This window comes from Cyanidioschyzon merolae, chromosome 16 (genome assembly GCF_000091205.1).
Source record: "Cyanidioschyzon merolae strain 10D DNA, chromosome 16, complete genome".
Lineage (NCBI taxonomy): Eukaryota > Rhodophyta > Bangiophyceae > Cyanidiales > Cyanidiaceae > Cyanidioschyzon > Cyanidioschyzon merolae.
In genome coordinates, this window is record NC_010142.1 from 214,832 (window position 1) to 226,116 (window position 11,285).

The 11,285-nt window shown below is 55.7% G+C and overlaps 5 protein-coding genes across 5 annotated transcripts, besides 1 other annotated feature; 3 read left to right on the forward strand and 2 right to left on the reverse strand.

Annotated features, from left to right (window-relative positions):
• Nucleotides 1-1,205: 1,205 nt before the first annotated feature.
• Nucleotides 1,206-2,069, forward strand: CYME_CMP088C (hypothetical protein, conserved; the record flags this gene model as incomplete). Its single annotated transcript, XM_005537718.1, has 1 exon — nt 1,206-2,069. The coding sequence occupies one exon, from the start codon at nt 1,206-1,208 to the stop codon at nt 2,067-2,069; it is 864 nt and encodes a 287-aa protein (XP_005537775.1).
• Nucleotides 1,464-2,367: a sequence feature (possible transcribed region).
• Nucleotides 2,368-2,772: 405 nt separating this feature from the next.
• Nucleotides 2,773-4,464, forward strand: CYME_CMP089C (hypothetical protein; the record flags this gene model as incomplete). Its single annotated transcript, XM_005537719.1, has 1 exon — nt 2,773-4,464. One exon carries the CDS (start codon nt 2,773-2,775, stop codon nt 4,462-4,464), a length of 1,692 nt encoding a protein of 563 aa, XP_005537776.1.
• Nucleotides 4,465-5,187: 723 nt separating this feature from the next.
• On the reverse strand, nt 5,188-6,855 carry CYME_CMP090C (cyclin G associated kinase; the record flags this gene model as incomplete). Its single annotated transcript, XM_005537720.1, has 1 exon — nt 5,188-6,855. The coding sequence occupies one exon, from the start codon at nt 6,853-6,855 to the stop codon at nt 5,188-5,190; it is 1,668 nt and encodes a 555-aa protein (XP_005537777.1).
• Nucleotides 6,856-7,067: 212 nt separating this feature from the next.
• Nucleotides 7,068-8,189, forward strand: CYME_CMP091C (mRNA (guanine-7-)methyltransferase; the record flags this gene model as incomplete). The annotated part of the gene is made up of 1 exon (XM_005537721.1): nt 7,068-8,189. The coding sequence occupies one exon, from the start codon at nt 7,068-7,070 to the stop codon at nt 8,187-8,189; it is 1,122 nt and encodes a 373-aa protein (XP_005537778.1).
• Nucleotides 8,190-10,389: 2,200 nt separating this feature from the next.
• CYME_CMP092C (hypothetical protein) lies at nt 10,390-10,947 on the reverse strand (the record flags this gene model as incomplete). The annotated part of the gene is made up of 1 exon (XM_005537722.1): nt 10,390-10,947. One exon carries the CDS (start codon nt 10,945-10,947, stop codon nt 10,390-10,392), a length of 558 nt encoding a protein of 185 aa, XP_005537779.1.
• Nucleotides 10,948-11,285: the final 338 nt, after the last annotated feature.

Below are 11,285 nucleotides of genomic sequence, written 5' to 3' on the forward strand. Positions count from 1 at the left end.
ATTGGTGCGCGCTGAGCGAATTGGCACCCTGTTAGCGCTTCGTGCTTTTCCATGGCCCAGGCGCTCCGCTGGCTTTTCTCCATCTCGACCTTCTGAAGTGTACACCCGAGTTCATCCCATAGCTTTTTTATTTCTTCAAATGAACACGCTTGCACATGACCTCAGGTGAGGACATTCGCTGAGCCGGCAAGACTTGTGGGATGAAGACGAAATGTGCCCCGGTGTGTCACCGTGTGCTGAACGCTTCAGCGATTCCTCCAGTGGAGCGTTCATACCGTTTTAAGATGGAAAACGCTCCTTTGATGCGGTTGAACCGCAGAACATACAAAGGAATGAAAAGCAGCTCTATCCCGATAGATCAGGCAAAAGCTCCAACGCGTAGGGAATGGTGCAGTACCACGTCGTCTAATAGACGGACATCACCAGACGTCAGCGGACAGTCTTCAATGTTTCGACAAAGTCATTGGTGCTGTTGTCTGTGAACTCTCTACGAGCGAAACTGAGGTAGCCAAATGAATCCACTGCAGTTAGAACATTTAATGACGTCTTAGCTCTCCTCGAGTTCAATCGCGCACACAACGGGCTCCCTCTCCGCGAATACCAATATACGCTCCGGCCGTTTTATTCGAAGGACGTCTGATCGGCTGAAAAGAACAAACCGACATCCCTGTACTCTATACAGATCGCAACCTTCCAGGAACATAGTCGTTCTGATTTCCATGGAAGATGGCTGTGCTTGAACTAGGACCCTTTTTTAAGACTCTCTCCCACAGGTTTCAGCACCACGAGAATGAGCTATTCAGAAACAGAGAGGCCCGTGGTTGCTAATATCGTCGCTTTGGCTTTCCGCAAGTTGATCAACGGGTCGTTTTCTACCGTTGACTTCAAGCAGTTACCGAGAATACCGGTGTTTGACGCAGAGCGCATCTACTTGTTTCTTTCAGTATTCCTCAACCATCTGAGTACTGCGACGTGACTGACCTAAACCAGAAACGCAGTCCTCCCTCAACTGTTCAGTGAAGAATAGATCCTACAGGCATTCTTCTACGATCTATTTTCGGTATATTGCATCGTGGTGTCGATCTCCGGCGCACCAGCGTAGCCCCTGTGGAACAGAACTGAGTTGAAGGCCACCAGCGGCACGTGCTGCGATCGCACTGCCCGCCTGCACGCGCTGGAGCTCGGCGATCCACATCTGGAAGAACATGTTTCCGCTCGTGATGCAGCGGCAACTCCTTGAGGCGAATATGGCACACGGTTTATCTTTTTGCTTTGTAGCAGCGTTTGGTTCGGGTAAAACACGCACCTGGAGGCAACAGCAGCTCGACCAGCGGTGCCGACCTCAGCACCGGAGACCGCAGTTGGCAGTGACGGCGACGCTGCTTGAACGTGAGCTGATTGCAGGGTCTGCTCGCGGAGCTGCCCTGGAAACCTTCAAACTCTTTTTCCGGTGCCAGCCGGGGCGTTGGCGCTCAGAACGTTGCTACTTTTATCGAGAGACCGCGGATGTTGCCGACAGGGGCGGAGAAAGCGTGGAACGCTCGGAAACGCTGTTCCAAGTCGAGCCACTGACGGCGGAAACGACCACCAAGGTGCTGCGGGACAACGGAACGGACGAGTCGAAACTTATCAGCGAAGGTTTCCATTCGTTGGAATACGCTGCTGGGTTTAAAGTCTCGTTTAATACGAGAATGGAGCACAGCGGTGATGTAAGCGCGAGCACGAATTTACTTTTCGTTCCGCAGGTGCTGGACGTGCAGCTCGCTCGACAACTAGGTCTCGTGCGTGGCCTCTATTTCCGCGACAAGGGTTACGAAGAAGACCGGCCGATTGTTGGTCAGTTCGAGTTTCATGTCACGACGCGTGAACTTGTAATGGTGACGGCTTACGCGCGTACAGTTAGTGTTGATCGCATTCTACTTTGCAGTGAGCGCCAGAGACTGCGACAAATCGCCAACTATCGCCGGCCAGAGGCGTGGCAGAGGGACGCTCCCTTGGATCGGAACCGGTCGTTGTTGACGGAAGTGCGTCTCCTTGGTGCCGGTATCGAAGACCGACTGCCAGACTAAACGCGTGCTAAAGCTGTGACGAACAGCACTGTTTAGTGCGCTCCCTCTCTGCCTCAACTGTGGAGGTCCAACGCTGGAGCACTTCCCACACCTGACTAAACTCCGGTTCAAGCCGGCGAACTGGTTCCAAGGTTTCTTCAAGAGTCTCAAGTTCCTGATTCAGTCTTCCCACTGTTTGAGCTATTCGTTGTAGAATGATGCGCTGCTGCAGTTCGTGAGGATTCGGCATGGCGCAAGGTTGACGCAAAGCGCGGCAGCGCAACTGCTCAACATCGCCAGCGTAGACTGAAAGCGATTCAAATGCCGACGATTTTGAACGTTCACGCGACAGCGGCTGCCAATGGCCCCTGCGGCGGCTCATCCGAACGCGCAGAAACGACACGCCGGAGCGCGAGACGCCAATGCGAGCGGGATCAAAAGGACACGATCGAAAATCTGGAAATGTCTACATGATGTGCTATCAAATAGGATATTCCAGACTCTGCGTCCGCTGTGTAGCTGGAGCGCATGCTGGTTTCGTTCAGGGCGTGATGCGCAAACTGCATCGTCGGAACAGGTGCGCCTCTCGAAACACGACAACCTGCTTTCTCCAAGCTTAAGCTTTTGGCGAGCCTGGTAAAAAAAGCGGACGGTTTTTTTTCTGGGGTAAAAACGGTTCGAGATCAAGGGCGGTGGAGCTGCAACTAGGGCTTCTGGTGAGAACATGGTTCGCGAGCCAACCTTCGTGCCCTGTCACCTGAAAAGTGCTCGAACGCGTTTCGTCCACGCGTGTGCTCTTGGAGTTTGTGAGCGAGCGACAACGCGACATGGCGCACAGCTATCGATTCGCAAAGCACGAGTGAGCGGGCACAGCGCGCCCGCAACGCACCTGCGGCACCGAGGCGGCACCCGGGACCTCGTTGCTCGCAGTTTTGGAGAGCCACCCTTCGAAGGCGACCTCGACTCGGAACGAGACTGGAAAGCGGCAGCCAACTACGATGCACCGGCGCCGAGCGCAGTCTCTCCGTGTTTTCCACTACTAGACTGGCAGGTGCCGTCTCTGCGTGCAGCTGAGGAGCGCTGGCTCGCCGAGGAAGTCCGTCTTTGGTTAGACCGAGAATGGGAGCCGCTTGCAGCACACCGGGAGATAGGTGAAAAAGCTGCGAAAGCGGCACTTGACGCACGCATGGCGTTAGAGGGTAGCGGCAGGACCGCCAAGTTCGGTGAAGTTCTCATCACTGTTGCCTCTGAACTGGAGCGCGGCCCGAATCACCAGGTGGGTCGCGACTCCTGGAGAGAAGCCTATGTGAATCCCTTTGATGTCGCCAACAAAGTAAGTGACCTGTACATGGTCCGGTATTTTGTAGAAACGGAACTTACTGCACCTGCGGAGGACGAGTCCGACGCGACGGACATCGATTCGAGCTGGACCGCGCTACCCCTCTCGGACACCTGTCGTTGCACTTGTCTGGATTATGAAGATATTTTGGCGATTCAAAAGCGGGCACGAGATCTGGGCCTCTCCGTTGGCCGGATCGCTTACGATAAATCGCGCCTCGGCGGTCAGGCGCAAGTGCGAAAGAACCGCACGGATACTGGGGCATCACCAACTGGAAGCAGCGTCTACGAGCGCAGCTATGCTGCAGACCATGTGGACAAAACGATACAAAGCTTTGACGATGTAATGTACCGGGAGCGAGTCCTCTATGAAGCTCTGAGAACTAAGCGTCTCGTTCAGGAGCGAGGTCTGTATGGCGATTTTGCGCTGGGATGCAACGAAGAATACGTGAAGGCGGCGTTTCCATCAGACAAGGTCTGGGGCTGGGACCCCGACCCACACCAGCAATCGGATGCGAGACCACCATCAATGCCGATCGAGTCGACACCGTTTGATGGCATCGTGGGCTCCATTCGCGATGTTCACCCCTTCGATAGGCATGTTTTCTTTATGGGAACGCTCTACGGCGATATCCCGAGCGTAGTCGTGAATCGCGTGGTCTCCGAGACCGCACGCTTAGCAAATCATACCATGCTGCTCCATCATGATTTTGACGTAGAAGCATTATTACGCGGGGTAGATGGCACCGATGCGATCGTTGACCAGCTGAATGGGTTATCGGTTGAGGTCGCATTTCGGGCGCTGCGCCCAGCACCGGCTGCAGCGACGTCTCAAGGCGATTCCGCCGCAGCGGAAGCGCACATGGCGGGAACGCAGTCTGATGCAGGCACGCATGCAGCAGACGCGGATGCAGATGCAGAGCTGCGGATGCAAATTCAACGCGATCTTGATCTGCTCATCGAGACGCTGTATGGTGAGGTGGCTGCTCAGGTAGCGCTCCAAGAGAAGGATCGGAGTTTCCGAGTACGTTCCGCAATCGTACGGTACTTGGCTGCTTTCACTTGGGGTACACCCTGAAAAGCCTTTCTGACACCGGTCGGAGTGTTCAGTGTCGGTACAAAAGGGTGTCGTACACCCTTATTTCGGGTACGTCTTCATCCAAACGCACCACTGCTGTTCCATACCGTGAACAGGCAGCGCAGTCGTGTCGATGAAGGGGTCATTGGCATTTCGGTGACGTCAACGCCGTATATCCTGATCCGACCGCGTCATGGCATGATCGGCGATTCGCGAAGCGGCGTCGTGTGATCTCTCTGTCTCCTGAGGCAAAACGGGGTCACAGGCATGCTGAGCGCACGCCCATTGGACAAGTTCCGGTCGGTATGTGAGCGGCACGCTTTCTCTGCTGAAGAAAAGTGCTCGCGCTTGTTTGGAAAGCAGCTTGGGAACGAGTGCGTGACGATAGCGCTAATGCGTGTGTTTGTCTAATGCTTTCAAAGTCACTGTTCCGAATTCACGTGGCATTGTCAACCACCTTGATCTGTTGGGAGAGCAACTACTGGAATGAGAAGGTGCTCCATGGGACAAACTTTACATTTGTTGGCATCAGATCGCATCGAGTCGCGTCAACCGGCATCGCAGTGCCGGACGCAGCGATTCCTGGGACAGTGGCCCGCGGCCTGCCGCCATTGCCGATGCCACTGCGACGCGTTGTGACAGGCGTCAAGGATGCACGTTGGCGGCATCCGGGGACTCGTTTCATGCAACACACGATAAGGCTTTGCTCCGAGTCTTCGCTGATCAGTGCCAGTCGATGAGGTCTCGTTCTGACGTACCATTGGACTGATTGGAATGCTTTGTTGTTGTGGTGCTGGCGATGGTGGCGGTCTGCGGCGGTTCCTTTCCCGCGATCCCGTAAACGTGCTGTCTTGTAGCGATCCCAGAGACAGGTTCTGAAGTTATGTCCGAGCGTTCCGACGGATTCAAAGCGGCGTGGCTCGTGCCTTTGCGAGCCATGGATTCCGCTACGGCCAGCTGTGTGTAATCCGCATTCACTCTCTGGGATCCGGGATATTCGCTGGCTATTGAATTCAGGGAATGCGGCGCACCTGCAAATGAACGCTTGACGGAAGCTGATCCGCCGTGGACCTCACGTTGCCTGCCGGAGCACGTCTTGCCACTGAATTCAAAATGCCGGCTGGTGTCTACCTCGGGGAAGGTCGCCCAGCACAGTTCATCATCCATCGGTGCTGAACAGGCGCTTCCATGAGCTTGCAGCGCATCGCTATTGAGCGAAGCATCGTGGACATTCAGCTGTGCGTCTCGTGAGCTGAATGGGTGTTCGTCTTGCTCGCTCTCTTGGAGAAGAAAAGCAATCGCTTCGTTTGCAGACCAACGTCGCTGCACGTCCAGTTTCAAAAGACCTCGTAGAAGCTGCTCGACACGATCAGAGTACTGAGCCCGCCGTTTGCTATCAATTAGATGCCAGGGAGCACCAGAGATGATCTGCAGTTCGCCATCATTGGCGAAAGGATGAAAGCCATACGCCAAGCTGAAAAGCACACACCCGCAAGCCCAAATATCCTGCTTCTCTGGCATGCTATGCACGAGGCTCGCTGATGCAAAAGCGTCGATCATCTCCGGGGCCCTGTACCATCTAGTCGTCATGGCTATGGTCGACGAATTCGGGTCATGCGGGACATTCGCCGTCGCAACGGGATGCGATGCCAGCGCGCTCTCTCCTGGACTTGTTCGATGATCGCCTTCCGGAACAAAAAGCTGAGCGCTCGCGAGGTCGCAGAGCAACCAGCGCTGCGCCTGCGGGTCGTACAGAATGTTCTCGAGCTTCACATCGCGATGGATGATCGCTGCGGGTTGTAAAGCATGCAGGTAGCGGAGTGCACCCAGGAGGTCTAGCGCAATCCGAAGCAACCGGGATTCTGGTAGCGGCTGGCGAGCTAGGGCCTCTCTCTCGAATAGCTCCGCGAGCGAGCCGCCTCGAACTCGTTCCAGCAGAAGAAACACCGAGCTTTCGGTGCCTTCCAGCACACAACTACCGTAAAACCTTACCACGCCATTTGGAAGCTGCGGTCGATCGTGGCATCGGCACGACTCTAGGTACTCGTAGATGGCGCGTTCGTTCTCCGCAAGGCGCCGAATGTCTGCCGAGGTCCCAAAGTGGGTCGCTTTGACGACATACGGAGCCGTATAGCGGCTGTTCTTGTCGTCACAACGCTCCGAGGCCGCATGGATCGTCGCATACCCGCCAGTTGCAATCGGTGGTGACCAGAGGATAATTTCTCGGTCCCGAATGACTAGCGTCCGAAGAAGGCCGCCATCCTCTCCATCAAAGTGTTCCGGGAAACCTCCAGGATGCAGCGCAGCGCCTCGCTCTGCGTTGCGGTCTGTGGTAGGCGACGTTGCCCAGGACTGGAACCAGTCCAAGGCCCCCTTGGTCCAAGTGAACATCTCGAAACGATTAAAGATCCTTCCCCTGGTATTCCCACTAAACAGGTAAATTTTTTGTAACCAGGATCAACAGAGCGTCCATGTCTCGCGATCGTTCGCCAGTTCCCTGCCACTCAGCCCAGGGCCGTTACGTGCCGCAGGTGAAGACTCGCAAGCCAGCGATACACAGGCGGAGCGCCTCGACCCGCTCTCCGTTGCATGCGGTTCTGTAGATGGACCAGGCACTCGTTGCCGAGCACTATAACCGTAGAAAAGATGAGGGAAAAGAAGGACGAAAGTCTTCTCGAATCATACGCCTGCGAAATCTGAACAACTGGATCAAGGCGGTTCTGATTGGACTGCACTCGAGACCCGGTTGCGTCGTGCTTGACCTCGCTTGTGGAAAAGGCGGCGACCTGCTCAAGTTCGCTCGAGCTCAGGTTTCACACTGGGTTGGTGTAGATCATGCTCGCGTGTCTCTAGAGCACGCTGTACAGCGCTACAACGACTTGGGTCCGAAGCAGCGCTCGTTTCCTGCACACTTCTTGTGCGGCGATGTGTTCGGCGTTGATCTCGAAGCAAATCTGGACCTCGAGTGGCCTGCGTTCGACCTCGTTAGCTGTCAGTTTGCGGTGCACTACGCTTTCGAAAGTGAACAGCGAGTTCGGCAGATGCTGCACAACGTTACCTGTCGACTGAAACCGGGTGGGTTTTTCATTGGAACGACGCCGGACGCTAATGTGTTGGTGAGCAAGCTGCGCGCAGCAAGTGGCTTGTCTTTCGGAAACAGTATTTACCGGATCTCGTTTGAAAATTCGAGTCAGAGTATCGACGCAGATGGAACGTCGGCGGATCTAGGGAACTTGGAGCACGATCCAGCGCCGACTCTGGAAACTGCAACCAGTGCGGCGAAGCGTTTCCCGCCGAGCCGGCCGTTCGGTATCCGGTATCATTTCACTTTGGACGAAAATGTCGAAGACTGTCCAGAATACCTGGTGCATTTTCCAACCTTTGAGCGAATCGCCGCGGAATATGACCTGGAGCTGTTGCTCCGAATGAACTTTCATGCGTTTGTGAACGCCTTTGCACTTCAGGCGGACGCACCAGCTCGATTCCGCGACCTTTTTCAACGAATGCAGGTTCTTGATCCCGAGTCGGGCACGATTTCGCCTGAAGAGTGGGATGCAGCGTACCTGTATCTCGTGTTCGCGTTTCGGAAACGCGGCCAGGGACCGTCCGCTGCAACCGAGAGGCATGCACCCGTCCAGACGGAGCAGGCTGCGCCTCTGGATCCGCAGCTATCGATTCGAGACCTCAGCGCCCCGTCAAAGCCTGGGAATAGCGGGGACACGTAGTGCATCGACAATGGATGCCTCTGCTGGAGTTTTTTGTGGTGTTTTGGATGCTCCATGCCCTCTGCAGCTTTTGTTTCGCCTGCACGAGACGGATGCATCGGACTAGAATATCCGGCGGATCCGCGATTCCGGACACCATGTCCTCCGCAGTACTGGATGTTGTTGGGTGGGTAACGCACGCTCCGCCGGATGACCCCCAATAACGGTGCATATCTGCGTACTCGGGGGCGAAACGATGGCGACCGCACTTTCGTCCGGACAACGACGTTGATCAACAACGGCATGGGGAGCGCTTTGTACCCGAAGACGGACATCACGATAAATGCTTCTCACTGGTTTGAGCATCGGCTTCGCTATGCTGATGCTGGATAGCGGATAGGATTTGCAGCGGGCATCATGGGCTACGACGGAGCTGTTTTATCGAACGGGATGCGTCTCTCCATCGTGCGAAAGCGATGGACTCGTTTCCACAGACAAACGATTGCAACAGCACCGAAGTCGCTCTCGGGAGTGCACTGCTCATGAACCGGGCTCGTGTGCAATCTTCGGTGCTGAGATTACACCGGCAATGCCGTGGCAGCCCCGGCGGGCACCAACACGGAAACAAAAGCGTGCAGTCTGGGGGGATCCTTCGTCTCAACTCCGTTGTGTCGAGGCTTACGGTACAACACGCGAGCTATGCGAGCTGAGCAAAAGCGTCGAGGGCGCTTCTGCTGTGCTACCTACTACGCATTCGTCATCAAGGAACGTCGGTGCCTGTCTTGGCATCCGAGTGGCGCGATGACCTGGAATTCGGGCTATACTGCGGCAATGACGCTTGGTATCCGTTCTAGACCAAACATGGCACGTTTCGCCGGGGTCAAAGCGTGCGCGATACCTCTTCCCCTGGCTCATGGCCTCTGCGAGGACGCTGGCTAGCTTCGGTGCCTGCCGCTTCCCAGCGCTGAACGGCGCACATGTAGGTTTTGTCCTATCAGGGATAGATCGGGTTCAGGAATAGCGAAGAGCTTCGCGCTTAAGATCGATATTTGCACTTTTTGAGATTCAGCTCAGCCCCGACGGTTCCAGCCACCGCGACATACACCAACGACACGGTTTGGAGCACAAATGGAGCGTTATATGAACGTCTGGAAAAGACTACAAAGCGCGTATGGGATCCTCGCTCACGCATGCTGCAACCTGGCGACTCCGCCGGCACCCGTGCGACCAGCGGCAGTGAGTCCTTTATCTGGCTCTGCGGGCGACCAAGGCGATCCGATGAAGACGCCTACAGGGCAGCGTTCAACAAGCGAGCAGGTAGAAACCAACTGGGAAAACGCTGGTGAGTGATCCTTGTGGTCGCAGCACACAGCCTAGACGCTAGTTCAAACAGGTGATCAGCGGGAATGTTTATTGCTACAGCGCTAGCGCTGTGTAGCGCGACGATGGTTGCCAGCTTATGAGCGGCATGCGGTGAGCTAGTGTCCTTCATGGCTGGTGCAACGCTTGGTCTCGAGCGACGTTGCGGCCGAGCTGGCCTCTGCGACATACAGCGACCGACTTGGCATTAGTGGCATGCTCATCGCAGGGGTTTTCCAGTTGTGGAGTTCGGCTCGAAAGAAGACCGTAAACTCGCGGTCCTTCAGGAAAGTACAATGAAAGGCGACGCGTTGCCGTGATCGAAGATATGGATCCCTATGGTGCACATTTATGTCGTTTTGTTTGTGAAGAAGCTGCCCGACATCATTGTAAAAACTGGACTATATAGGTAGTACGGAAAATTGGACCACGATGGCGCCTATGAGCACCAGATACGTCGCAACGAAACTTCGCACGTACAAGGTAAAAACGAGATTCGAAGAGACATGCTCGGTAGAGCAGGACATGTGGCGGCAACCGGTTATCAAAATGACCTTACAGAAGTGCCCGCCATTGCGTGGCTATTCAGGGGTAGTGACCACGGTCACCGAGCGCACTGCCTATAGAGACCGAAACGCGCCTTGCATGTCGATCAGAAGGCATGTTCCATGCGGAACTTTCGCTTCTTCTGAGAACAAGAAACACCCATCAGCCATCTGGCTTTTGCCCTATCTCGCTTATGGGATCATCCGGGACTGTGTAAGCGTTTTGCGTGTTCCCTGGAAGGCACAGCCGTCACTGCAGCCCCAAGAAGGCCGTAGCTGGACACAGTGCAGCAGTGATCGGGTAAGTGCCGATGTATTCAAGACCTCATCAGCCGCTCGATTCGATTTTCAGCTTCACCGAGCGCCCAGAACACAAATCCGAACACGAGCGCCGCTACTACGAAAATAACAGTCGCAACCACAGTGAACGTACTGTACGCAGCTGCGGCTATGATGGATAGTGGCCACCAGACCAAACCCAGAAGCAGGGCCAGCGCTGAGCTGACAATGCGCCGGGCACGGTAAATCTTTCGCGAAGCGTTCCACTGCGAAAACCTGTCAGGTGGCTGGCCCAGCTCATACAGCGTACTCGGGTCTTCAGCGATGATGAAAACTGTCTCTGGACCAAAACCAAATACTGGGTCGAGGTAGCGTACGACGATCAGGGCTGGATCGAAGCGGTTACCCTGCGGCTGTTGCGGCACCTGCGCGTAGACGCCAGCGGCGCTGGCTGGTCGCACACGCGCGCCCCAAGCGGTCTTCCTAGAGCGCCAGCTGGCGCTCCTGCAGACACCGTGCGTACCTCGCACGGTACTGTTGCCAATGCCGCTGATGCTAGTCCTTGAAACGAAACCTCGCGATAGTCCGACGAACATGAACGCGTTCCCAGTGCCTTGCACAACATGAGGGCAAAACGCTCAGATGCGCATGGAATTCTCGCCGGGACGTCCAGGCGAGCTCTGATCGCTGCGGCCTTCCAGATCAATCTGGTGGCGATGCGAAGTCGCTGCAGCGCACGCGCACACTGCACCTTCTAGGCGGAAGGGTTGCGTCGGAGACGCGATGCGCCAGCGGGGAATCGCGCCGACGCTCTCCGCGGGATACCAAGGGCGCTCTGCCTCTGTGGTGGATCCGCATTGGCGATTTAGGCACCGTTGCGGATGCCTGTGGCAGGCTCTCGACGCACGATGGAATGTGACGAATAACCAGTGCC